This window comes from Mustela nivalis (genome assembly GCF_964662115.1).
Source record: "Mustela nivalis genome assembly, chromosome: X".
NCBI classification, from domain to species: Eukaryota; Metazoa; Chordata; class Mammalia; order Carnivora; family Mustelidae; genus Mustela; species Mustela nivalis.
Window position 1 is genome coordinate 83969394 of NC_139040.1, and position 13231 is coordinate 83982624.

Below are 13231 nucleotides of genomic sequence, written 5' to 3' on the forward strand. Positions count from 1 at the left end.
ATTTGAATAGCCTGGGCCCCTAATTCAGGAGGACTTGTGTCCTTCTAAGGGAGACTGTGGATACACAGATATGCACTGAGGGAGAGGGCCATGTGAAGAAGTCCAAAGTCCAAATACATCAAGCTGGGAAAGGGGCCTGGAACAGATCCTCCCATAATACCTCCAAAAGGAGCATGGTCTACAAGCACTGTAGCCTCTAGAACTGTGATACTGTCCACTTCTGTTGTTTCAACCTCTAGGCTTGTGGTATCTTGTAATAGCACCCCTAGAAAACTAATACAACCCTGTTAGAGGAAAAGTAACCAATCAGAAGCCCATTAGGAATTGGAAAAGAGAAAAAAATTTATCTATATATATAGATATGTCTATATTTATAATTTATGTCTATATCTATATCTACATAAATTACTCTTTAAAACATTGAAAATGAACGGACACTTGAAAACCGTGTGAAAAGGAAAGCAAGCAAACAAACAAACAAAAACTGAGCCCCAGGATTCACTCGAATTTTCACCTGGAATAGTTCTGAATGGTGCGCATAGGGAGGAGATTCCAAGGAAAAGATGGAAGTCTCCCTGCTGTGAGTAAAGAGAGATTGGGATTCAGGAAGGCTGGAGTGATGAAAAGGCCATGGGTTCAAGGGAAAAATAAGTCAAGTAGAAATCAAACTCTTGGAAAAATACACACTGGTGTCCTCTTCAGTCCTTGCTCCATAGGAAGCAGTGTGTGTCTAAGAAAATACTTCAGGTACTAACAAAGAGTCAAGGCAATGGAACCAGATGGTTGCCAAAACTCCTACAAGGCTAGAGGTCATTGGAGTAACAACCAGCCAGAGGGAAGAGTTCCTCTGGCTAAGTCAGAATATTCTGTAGAGACCGGGTAAGGAGCCAGAGTTAGTTAGTTGTAAAAAGGGTCAGAATTACCTACTAATCTCTCACTGCCCATGTGACAGCCAATAAAAGAAGGCAGACAGTAGCCTCCAAAGGACTCATGTTATAAAAAGGAAGGCAGTTCAAAAGGGAAAGGGAAGAAGGAATAGACAGGAAAAAGAAAATACGCCTAGCGAGGTAGTAGACTTCAAATTTAATATTTGCAATGACCTTCAGAGTGAACGACTCAAATTCTGTCCACTTTGTTGTTTCAGCCTCTAGGCTTGTGGTATCTTGTAACAGCACCCCTAGAAAACTAATACAAACCCTGTGAGAGGAAAAGTAACCAACCAGAAGCCCATGGGGAATTGAAAAGAAAAAAAGTATCTATCTATATAGATATAGATATGTCTATATCTATCTCTCTCTATATATATCTATATATCTAACTCTTTAAAACATTGAAAATGAACGCACATTTGTGAACCCTGTGAAAAGAAAAACAAGCAAAAAAATAAAAAAAAATAAACTGAGCCCCAGGATTCACTCGGCTTTTCACCTGGAGGAATTCTGGATGGTGAGGGTAGGGAGGAGATTCCAAGGATAAGATGGGAGTTTCCCTGGTGTGAGGAAAGAGAGATTGGAATTCAGGAAGGCCGGAGTGATGAAAATGCCATGGGTTCTAGAGAGACAGAATTCAAGTAGAAAACAAGCTATTGAAAATACACACTGGAGTCCTCTTGAGTCCTTGGTCCACAGGAAGCAGTGTGTGTCTTAGAAAATGCTCCTGAAAGACCCCCCCCTGTCGTTAACTAATTGACTGCTCTTTTGTTGTGTAAAAGTACCCCTCCTCCCCTTGCAATGAAAAGACCCTTCCCCCAGGGTTGAATTCAATGTAACTGCTCTTTTGCCTTTCTGTAACCCGCTTGGCTTTTAGGGCATGACACTTGACTCCTGTTTGAACAAGATACCCTCTCCTAATAGCCGGGGCATGGTCACGTAGGCAAGGGGGCTGCATGGTCACACAGACAGGATGTCTTTCTGCTGAGTAATAAGGTCAAACTTCCCCTCTTTGTTTCCCCTTCCCGCCTTTCTCTTCGCGCAAGGGGGGTCTTCCAGGGCCAATCCACTAACACCAAGTATGCCTTTTTCAAAAGTTCAAACTGTCCACCAATCAGTTGCGCCCCACCCAAAACTTGTTTGTACCTTCCTATAAAAGACCCTGCTTCTCTCCGGTCGGTGTGCTCGGTGTGCTCGGTGTGCTCGGTTAGCTGGAGCTGCCGACCACCCGCCGGTACCTGCGTGACAATAAACCTCTTGCTGTTTGCATCCAGTGGCAGTGTTGGATTCTTGGGTAAGGAGATCCGCGGGTCTTTCATTTGGAGGTTCCACCGAGATCATCGGACTCCTGCCCATGGATCCAACTGACTCCCACCGGGAGGTAAGCTGGCCAGCATTTAACTTTTAATAACTATGTCTTTGTCTCCTTTCTCGCGTCCTCGTCTTGTGAGGCCTCTGTTCTGCCTGTTCTGCGGGTAGCAGAATAGGACTGTACAACAGCGTGCGTTGTTGGATTATATTTGTAGGCAGCTTGAGAAGGAGCTGACGAGCTCGGACTTCTCCCCTGCCGACCCTGGAGGACGCTCCAGGGTGTCGAGGGGCCCGATTTTTCGGGGCCCCTCATTTGTCCGAGGGTTATATCCGTTTGTCCGTTCCGGAAGAACCCCTCGGCCCTGGACGGAATTTGTCCACCGCAGGGAGATCTCGAGGCTCCTCTGGGCCGGTGGAAACCTTGCTTTCGGTAGTATACCGAAACCGCGCAGCGACCTTTTTGTTAATTGTCTTGTGTGTCTTGTGTGCTTTTCTCGTCACCCTTTGTGTTTCCCTTGATTAAGGTTAACTGGAGCCAACTGGGGTTGGTCTAACTCGAGACAGAGACCATAAGGAATATTCCCAAGCAGCTGCCGAAACTCTCTTTGTTTCGGGGAAGTTTCCCTGTGTTCTCTGGCCTGACTTGGACTGCCTAACCCCTCCCCCCTTGCTGGTGGGAAAGCATGGCGTCTGCTCCTCTGTTGGGGCTTAGGAGCTCCAAAACTGGGAATCCTTTCTCTGCCTCCTGGCGGCGCTTTGTTTCTTCTGTTTCCCCCTTACGTGTTTCTGTACCAACGTGTGTGCAGCCTGCATGACTGGCCTCTAGATCATGCACCACAGCTCCTTCTCTTTTCACTGTCAAGGAGCAAGAACAACACCCCCTGGACCTAACACCTCCCCACTCCAGATCTTCCCACGTATGTCTCAGGTAAACATTCAAAGTGGAGTGGGTCCAGGTGGAACGTAAATCAGTGTTGGAACTAAGTTAAGTTTGTTGGTTTAATTAAGATAAGATGTGTCTTTGAAGTTATCAGCAGTAAATGTAAAACTTTGAAGTTTACTGAAGGTCAAATAAGCTCATGTTATTTATTAAAATTTGTTAGCAAAGAAATGACTAAACTGATGGTTAATTGTCTATCTCAAAGTTCGAATGGGTAATTGCTTAAGTAGCTTTCAAAGTCTTTGGTAACCTGAAAGTTTAAGTTTTGCTTGGATGACAAATGGAATTAAATTGCGGACATCTAGGTCTTAACCAAACAGGATAAAATGCTAAGTCGTTAATTATTGGATGTAGGTTTGTGCTTTTGACTTCTCACTGCAAAGAAACTAAGAGTATTTAAATCTGCTGGTAAGCTTGTTTTCTACTTAACTGATTCATAAATTGCCACCTGAAGAATTCTGTTGTAACAGTTCACAATTGGTTAATAACTAAAGGTGTTTCTAAGAATACAAAGTTCTGCTTAGTGTAACTAAGACTGATGGAAATAAAAGGAAACTCTGTATGTAGGAAAGTAGGAGATATGTAAGAAAGATTTAAGGAAGGTAATTTTGTCCTAAATGAGATGGTTGTTTGGAAGGAAATGGCTTGGGACAAAACCTGAATGCAAAGGAAAGTTGTAGAAGGTTTGTGAACGGAAATCTTCACAAAGGAAATTTTAGACATGGTCAGGACAGACTAAAAAAGAAAGAAAAACAGCCTCCAAGGTAATTTAGCACTCTCCTGACCTGCCTCCACATAGATTATACTTCCAAGTATAAGGGCCATTTGGCCTTGAGAGATTAAGGAAACAGCCCAACCTTGAGAGACTGTGAAAACACCCTGTTACCATCCTCCATTGCCTGTAACCATAGAAACTCACTCTAATCTGTAAAGAGTGAAAGGGGAGACTGATCACCTCCCATTAGCCAGAGATGCCCAAAAGGGGAAGGTATCCAACCTGTTTGTTTCTGAAGAGTGCCTGAAGCATTCTTCTATGGCAATCAGTCATTTGCATAAGTTCAATAAGAATCTGTTCTCCTTGTAACAGGATTTTTCCAAGGCTTTGACTGGGATGTCATATTTGAAAAGACTCAGATATGACCAGACAGCTTTAAGGAACTAAGGTTGACTTTACGAAACCTGGAGCCATAAAGCCCCTTGGGACTGTTGGCCTGATACCTTGCTTACAGAGTTCCCAGCAGCCCCACCAGGTGAGTAAAGAATGTCACTCCTTGGTAGGTGCAGTCTCGGGAAGAGGAATTCGCCCAAAGGCATTGCAGGCATGCCTGATGGTAAGTACAGGGCTTGGCTTCTGGCCTGGAGAGGCTGATAAAAGTTCAACCTAGAGATTCCTTATAAGAAGTTCCAGCAAAGCGGATTCTAAAAGATCTATTGATCACAGTCACTGTTCTTGCTGAGCTTATGTAAATAATTAGGCCAAGTTTGTTAAAATTGGACTTGTTTCACAAGTGAATTAGTCCTGATTTGGCTATCTCTGGAAATGAGGGTTATTTTAGAGAGAAAAATTGTTTTAGTAACACACCTTTATGGATGTTAAATTCTAGATTTGATTGTCTTTAAATGTTTGTTTACCTAAGCTAAACAATTTGAGGTAAACTTCAGAGAAGTTGCACAATAGCTTCTTTAGTCGATCTTATTATTTTGTGGGGATATTAGCAGACCCCACGGCACATGATTAAACAACTGGAAAAAATGGGATTGATTCCCCAACAATTATATAACTTAACTAATACCTTATGTGTGGCTGGGATAATGAAATTGCCTAAAAGCCACCATACCACACTCCATAGGATTAACTATGGACTTGTGGAGATAATGGATGACCCCACTTTCTTTATGAGTGGATTGGATGATGCATGGCGGACTCCCCTTATCTCTTGACAAGTTTTCTCACTTGCCAGTGATCCTCTGTAATCAGGATATTGTTAAGGCTGGACCACTCAAAGGTCTTATTGGTTTTATCCCTTAGTCATATTTATCCTAGAAGTCACCTCTGTTGAGGTGCAATTGCAAACAGATGCTTTAGCTAAGCATGGAACAGCTCTCCTATAAAAGAGCCTCAAAGCTCACTATGGGACAGTCCTTGACTGTAATGATGTCACATCAGGTCCAGATTTGTCTTAGAAGCCAAAGGCCACCAATGAATGATAGAGGCCGACTTATTAAATACTGGGCTACACTAACAGATATGCCAGAAATAAAACTTGTCAAACTTTAAACCTAGTTACCTGTATGCCTGAACCTGACCACTGTACTTCTTTCTCTATAGAGCAAAAAAGGTTATTGATCTTGCTTACTCTGTCCAGATTTAAGATGCCCCTGTTAAAAATATGAATGGCAGTTGGTTTTCTGATGACAGTAGTTTTCATAGAAAGAATAAAGATAAGCTAGGTATGCCATAGTGCTCACTAGCACTTTGCAATTGCCAAAGCCTAAGAATTAACATTTATACTGACTCCAAATATGCTTTCCTGGTACTACATGCCCATGGAGCTATTTGGAAGGAAAGGGGATTGCTATCAAGCCATAACTCCCCAATCAAATATGGGCCTAAGTTCCAAAACCCTCCTTATCGCTATACTAAGGATGGCATATATCAAATCTGAGATACGTATCTGTGGCTTACACCCACGATTGGACAGCTCAGTCAAAAGGCAGTTTTATGCTGGGAACAAAGAAATCATACGAGTAATACTTGGGCAAATAACGCACGATATCTGGGATGGCTACCACTAGAAATGTGTTCCCAGATAATAGTACTCCAGACTACTGACTGGTTTGCTACTGACTGGGCAAGGCGACCTGTCCTCAGATAGCCAGCTCCAAATGGAACCCAGTGGATATGTGGAACCAACCTGTGGCCCTGGCTTCCTCCAGGATGGATAGGTCGCTGTACTTTAGGATTTGCCTGGATTCATGGGCGCATTACTAAAACCATTACAACTCCAGCTAATCTCTCCAACTTGAAACAAAGATGGACACGATCTGTTTTTAAATGGTATGATCACTTAGCATCCATTTTTGTTCGATCTGCGGGACTAGAGGATGTCATGTGGCATGTAGAAGCCCTTAATAAATATACTGCAAAGGCACTCAATGATTCACTAAATGGCATCTCCCTACTTAATACCGAAGTGTCACAGATACGCAGGGCAGTCCTACAAAATAGGATGGCCTTAGATGTCCTGAGAACAGCCCAGGGTGGCACACATGCAATATCAAGACAGAATGTTGTGTGTACATCCCAGACTATCACAAAAATATCACAGGACTAATAAAGGATATTTATGCCCAGATTAAGGCTCTACAAGGTCCCTCTCTCTCTTTTTTTAGTGATTGGTTAAGTTCCTGGCTTGGAGGAGGGCTATGGCCAAATCTCCTTTTCGGGCTTCTTATTCTTATCGCCTTATTAACTTTAATATGTTCCCTTGTTCCATGTTTTCCTACTTGGTGCCGTGGTGCCGAGACTCCATTGCTACAATGACTACACCACAGCAGACGATCCTTCTCGTGCGCGAGGACACCTCTTCACTGTCAGCGCTGGATTCAGCTGCCTCCACCTTTGTAACTCCCTTATGTTCCTACCCTGATCAATATTGACCTGACCAGGTAGGGACAGCTCTACGCCCCTATTCAGCACGAAGAAGTTATAGAAGATGAGACCTTCCACCTTCAACCCCCTTAAAGATTTCAGGGTCAAGATTGTTCAGGGGGAAATAAAGAAGCAGGAGGCTGGCTGAGGAGAAAGCAAAAGCTGGTGCCTTGTACCCCACTTAGTGCAAGAAAAGGGCAAATGGATATAAGATTCTATCCATGATCAAGAAAAAGGGGGGAATGAAAGACCCCCCCCCCCGTCGTTAACTAATTGACTGCTCTTTTGTTGTGTAAAAGTACCCCTCCTCCCCTTGCAATGAAAAGACCCTTCCCCCAGGGTTGAATTCAATGTAACTGCTCTTTTGCCTTTCTGTAACCCGCTTGGCTTTTAGGGCATGACACTTGACTCCTGTTTGAACAAGATACCCTCTCCTAATAGCCGGGGCATGGTCACGTAGGCAAGGGGGCTGCATGGTCACACAGACAGGATGTCTTTCTGCTGAGTAATAAGGTCAAACTTCCCCTCTTTGTTTCCCCTTCCCGCCTTTCTCTTCGCGCGAGGGGGGTCTTCCAGGGCCAATCCACTAACACCAAGTATGCCTTTTTCAAAAGTTCAAACTGTCCACCAATCAGTTGCGCCCCACCCAAAACTTGTTTGTACCTTCCTATAAAAGACCCTGCTTCTCTCCGGTCGGTGTGCTCGGTGTGCTCGGTGTGCTCGGTGTGCTCGGTTAGCTGGAGCTGCCGACCACCCGCCGGTACCTGCGTGACAATAAACCTCTTGCTGTTTGCATCCAGTGGCAGTGTTGGATTCTTGGGTAAGGGGATCTGTGGGTCTTTCACTCCAGGGTTCTGACAAAGAGTCAAGGCAACGGAACCAGATGGTTGCCAAGACTCCTACAAGGCTAGAGGTCATTGGAGTTCCTACCAGCCAGAGGGAAGTGTTCTTCTGGCTAAGTCACAATATTCAGTAGAGACCCGGTAAGGAGCATGAGTTAGGAGCGGGATGAAATGATTCCTCCGAAAAAGCTGACTCTAGAGCTTCCCTAAAGAAAAGGATAACAACTGTAAAAAGGGTCAGAAATACCTACTAATCTCTGACTGCCCCTGTGACAGCCAATCAAAGAAGGCAGAGATTAGCCTCCAAAGGACTCAGGTCATCGAAAGGAAGGCAGTTCTAAAGGGAAAGGGAAGAAGGAATAGACAGGAAAAAGAAAATACGCCTAGCGAGGTAGTAGACTTCAAATTCAACATTTCAACAATGACCTTCAGAGTGAACGACTCAAATTCTATTGAAAGAAAAGACCTCAATAGGGCAGTGAAAAATAAACTCTACTTAGAAGGATGCAGAGGCCACTATAGATTTTGTGGAAAGAAAAATGATGAAAAGGACTAGACCTTACCCAAACGAATCCTCAAAGGCTGCTTTTCCTAGGTCTTGAGAAGAGACAATGGAAAGACACCTGATAAATGAACAAAGAAGACATTTCAGAACACAAAAGGACCTTTTTAGAAACACATGGCTATCCTCAAGTTGTCTGCATCCGACGAGAAAACTCATTGAGATCAACCATATTAAAGCCCATAAAAGAAGGCTAAAGACATTTTTTGGAAAGCTTTTCTTTCTTTCTTTGTGAGAGAATGAGTGAGAGAGAGCATGAGAGAGGAGAAGGTCAATGGGAGAAGCCGACTCCCCAAGGAGCTGGGAGCCCGAAGCGGGAGATCTTGCAAGACCGGGGTCATGACCTGAGCCCAAGTAAGTTGCTGAACTAACAGAGCCATGCAGGCACCCCTCTCCAGAAATTGGTCCACAACAGCTGAGGGGCACCTGGGTGGCACCCTCAGTGAAGCGCCCAACTCTTTGGTTCTGGCTCAGGTGGTGATCTCAGGCTCTTGAGATTGAGCCCTGAGGCAAGCTCTGGGCTCAGGGCAGAGTCCACTGGGTCTCTCTTTTGGTCCTGCCCTTCCCCCCTCACACTCAATTGTACTCTTGCTCTAAAACCAAGTATGAAAACCCTTCACAGAAGGGAACAATGGTTGAGAGTGGGAGGGGTGGGGAGAGAAGTGACAGGCCCCAGGGCGAGTGGGAGGTGCCCGAGGTGCTGCCCGCCCTGCCAGGGCCGGGGTCCCTCAGCGGATGCCGCCTTCGCCCCCCCCCTCCCCCGCCCTCAGTGCTGCCGTGGCAGGGAGCAGCAGGGAGCAGCTGAGCCCAGGGAGCCTTGGGGCAAACCTCCTTGAGCGCTTCCAGCGCCCTCTGAGTGTGCCTATTGAGGGGGGGGCACAGGTCAGTCCAGGGAGGAGGTGAGGGTGGCGCCCAGGTGCCCCCGGCTGGGGGCACTCTCTTTCTCCCTTACTCTTGCTCTCACTTCTTTCTTCAGATTTGCCAGGGAATGACGAGTCCTTTTAATTCCTATGAAAATAGAAGAATTGGCTGATCCACAGATACCATTTTTAGTGATATACAAGTGTATATATAATAACTGATATGGAGATGTACATGTGCACCTACATATATATTCTTTAATCTATAAAGTATGGAGGTTGGATTAAGTCTGAAGTCTCTCGTACAGCTTGATAACCTGTGACTCTTTGATCAATAACTTCCATTTTCCCACAGGTCAGAGAAACGGGAAAAAATGCACATATGAACATATGTAGCACGTTAAAAAATGATCACAAATCCTATGACTCCCCATTCCCTTTGATTCACATGGGCTATGTGACTGTGTTAAACAGTGGAAGAGAGTGGAAGAAACGTGTCAGTTTCAGGCCCAAATCCAAAAGGAACCCCTCTCTTGGAACATTTGCTATTGGAGCTCTGAGTGGACAGGAAAGAAGTCCAACAACCTTGTTACAAAGACTGCACGGAAGTGGAGGGCCAGCTGAGCCTCATCTCCCAACTGTACCCATCAAAGTCACAGGCATGTGCATAAAGTCATCCTGAATCCTCTAGACCAAGCAGCCGCCTGTTGAAGGCCACCACCCATTGACCTCAGTTAATGCCGTATTAAGCATAAAAATTGCCCCATGAGATCCTGCCCTAATTTCTGACCCCCAAAACATATGTAATATGACAAAAGGGTTGTTTTAAGCCCCCAAATTTTGAAGTCATTACATAACTAATTGGGTAACATGGCAAATACGTATCCAAAATAATGTAAATCAAGGAATATGTTTAAAGGCACCAAGTTATCTTAAAAAGTTCTCTGAACACACAGAAAAACAGAAAGAGACCCATAACTACAGAGAACAAATTGATCATTTCCAAAGAGGAGGCAGCGGGTGGACAGGCAAAATGCGTGAAATACAGTGGGAGATAACAGGCTTCCAGTTACAAAATTAATAAGTTGCAGGACGAAAGGCACAGCATAGGGAATATGGTTGGTGGTACAGTACGGCAAACGCAGCATAACATACAGACTTGTCAAATCTTGTGTTTTATATCTGAAACTAATGCAACATTGTGGGTCAGCTATATTTCAATTAAAAAATCAAAGGAAGTTTAAAAAAATTAAAAGTGAGCTCTGTTATCCAAATAGGACATATGAGATGGATTTCCCATCATACCATAAATTGAAAACGACTTCTCTTGATAGAACAATGCTTTCCTTAGTCTTAGTCCCTACTCCCTCCACAAAAAAAAAAAAAAAAGAAAGAAAGAAACTACTTTCAAAAAACATCTTGGTATTTTGAAAATTATAACTGCAGTGAGTCATGAGAGTGAAAACAAACTGATAATCCATGTTTCCTCATTTCTTATCCTTTTTATGAAGATGAACAGTAAAATCATATGTAAGAATTAACCAGAGAGAGGTCCATTTTCCACTCACTATAATCAAGCTGGAATTCTCAACTATTATTTAGTATTAGTTGATTCTGGTGGCAAATGCAAATATGGTTTCACTTCTTGGGCACATGAGGAGGATTTGGTCGGTGAAACAGACATACCAGGTTGGCCCAGGCCTGCACTGCCAGGGTTCAGGAAACTTCAAGATACAACCTGACACTTAAAACCTCCCATCAACAACTACCGCTGCCCCCCCAACATCTTGTTTCTTTCCACAGACAGCTCATACTGAGACCTGTCCACTGTCAGGGTCAAGCTAAAGGGGGATGCCCACAAACTAGGTGGGAAATGAGAGGATGCAACTGCAGCTCTGTGGGGATGCCTAAGGCCACTGAATGCCCCATTATGATTCTCCAGCACAGATGGGGGCAGCCTGCACCACATGGGTAGAGCTCTAGGACACAGAAAGTACTGGAGTGGCAGTCAACAAACAAATGTGTTTGTGTAATATATAAACCCCCATAGGGTTGTCAATTTGTGGGATTCACTTTTTCTAACTGTTCACCCCATGACATACAACTTCAGGAAACCCAGAGCCCATGGATTATTGTTGAAGGGCACATTCAGACTCAAAGTGTAACTAAGCGTAATCATACACATAAAGACAAATATCATTAAAAAAATCAATACCACCTCAAACTTTCTTTTTCATTCCCAAATGAGCTTTTATGTGTTTTAATATCAATTAATGTGCTTATAGAACTGGTAAAAAACAGTCACTGATGAAATTTTAAAATTACCACTCTGCTTTCCCTAATTTCTGTTGATGTACTTTTATCTCACACAAAAATGAATTACTAAGGAATAAATCATACTTCACTGAACACGTTTCAGCTGAAATGATGCACCAAGATGTACAGCTTTGGTCAGGCTTATACTGTTGTTGTCAACATAGTATATGGGGTGTAAGAGCTACTGTCTTTTCCTTCTCACATGAATATTAGTCCTAACAGATTCTTCACGTGGAAAGAAAACTTAGTCTAGAAGATACACTAATTCCTCTCCTCCCTGGTGAAAAATACTGTTAGAGGTATTAGTTTTAGATAGAGAAGCAAGTTCACTTTGGAAAAAAACACACACACACAAAAAAAAACCTCAAACATGACCTTTAATACAGTGATAAGGGTGAAAGTGTAAACTTCATTTGGAAACAGCACTCAAAATACTGTTTTGAAGGGCCTTTACAACAGAGGTATACTCTTGAAAAGATTTTTTAGATTAACTGATTGAATCATATTTAATTTACCTAGGGACAATTAGATAAAATTTAAAATTCCAAACAAAAACTTTTAGGACACAAATAAAATTATGTGCTTTTATTCCCGCAACTATCTCCAAAATCAAATATTCAATGGTTTAAATTGCTGCATTTCTCATTTGCAATGCAGATGAAGAGAGGAACACAGCAGACACATGTGAGATGAGGTGTGAGGCATAAAAGGGAGTACAGGAGGCAACTGATCAGCTGAATAGCGACTGCCCCAAAGATGACCATACCCTGAGCCCAAAAAGCTCTGAGTACTTTACCTTACCTGGCAAATGGGATTTAGCAAGCATGATTAAATTAAGGTGTGAGGGGGGGGAGAGATTATCCTGGATTACCTCGGTGGTCCCAATGTAATCATGAGGATCCATAAGGAGACAGGAGGATTAGAATCAGAAGGCAATGTGAAGTTGGAAACAGAGGGATAAAAGGTGGTGCAATGAAGGGCCACAAGTCAGGGAATGCAGGCAGCTTTAGAAGCAGGACAAGGCAACAAAGTGGATTCTCCTCTAGAGCCTCCAGAAGGAACACAGGCTGTTAACACCCTGATTTTACCACACTGAGACTAATTTTTGAACTTCTGACCTCCAGAACTGCAAGATAATCAATTTGTGTTGTTTCAAGCCACTGAGAATTTGTCATTTGCTACAGTGGCACTAAAAAACTACTAGAAGAACTCACTGAGACATATTGAGTCTGTACAATGGCAGGGACCATTTCTAGGTAGGACTATCTTCAGGGTGTGGTAGTACTGGGTCTGGAGAGTTGACTGCCAGCATCCTTCCTCCCTCCTCCTCCCTGAACCCCAGAGCACTGTGTGCCTCCTCCACTGAAGCCCAGGTGACTCACAGGAAGCTGGCCCCATCCACACGACAGGGAAGGGTTCTGTCATGGAAGCCAGTCATGTTCCTCCTGGGCCATTCACACAGCCAGCTGCACGACAGTCAGTGCCTTCTTACTGTTCTATGAGAGACAGTAACCTAGGTTGTCCCACACACACAAACGGGAAGGGCTTTACAGAAATATCTGGGTTGTCTCTGAATGTGAACAAGGAAAGCAGTGCCCCCACTGCGGGCAGCCATCACACAGTCAGCAGGGGGTGGAAGACAAACTGGCCAGAGGGAAAGGGCAGAGTAGGGAAAAATGGAGAAAATCATGGAGACAGTGTGAATAAAACACATTCTCTGCAAGCCCTGCCATGAGCTGCTTCTTCATGAGATTGAAGGTTTTTTTTTTTGTTTTGTTTTTTTTTTGTTTTTTTTTTTAATCTTTAAGACAGTTTGAGT

At 43.7% G+C, this 13231-nt stretch overlaps 1 protein-coding gene across 1 annotated transcript in view; it reads right to left on the reverse strand.

The window, feature by feature from the left end:
• Positions 1-385: 385 nt before the first annotated feature.
• Positions 386-13231, reverse strand: part of LOC309855914 (uncharacterized protein) — a gene marked incomplete at its 5' end in the record, with an annotated part of 51899 nt that continues 39053 nt past the window's right edge. Inside the window, 2 exons of the mRNA XM_082716523.1 lie at positions 386-578; positions 8238-8297. Of these exons, the coding sequence (XP_082572649.1) occupies positions 8250-8297 (48 nt within the window). The 3' untranslated portion in view covers positions 386-578; positions 8238-8249. The remainder of the gene's footprint in view (positions 579-8237; positions 8298-13231) is intronic.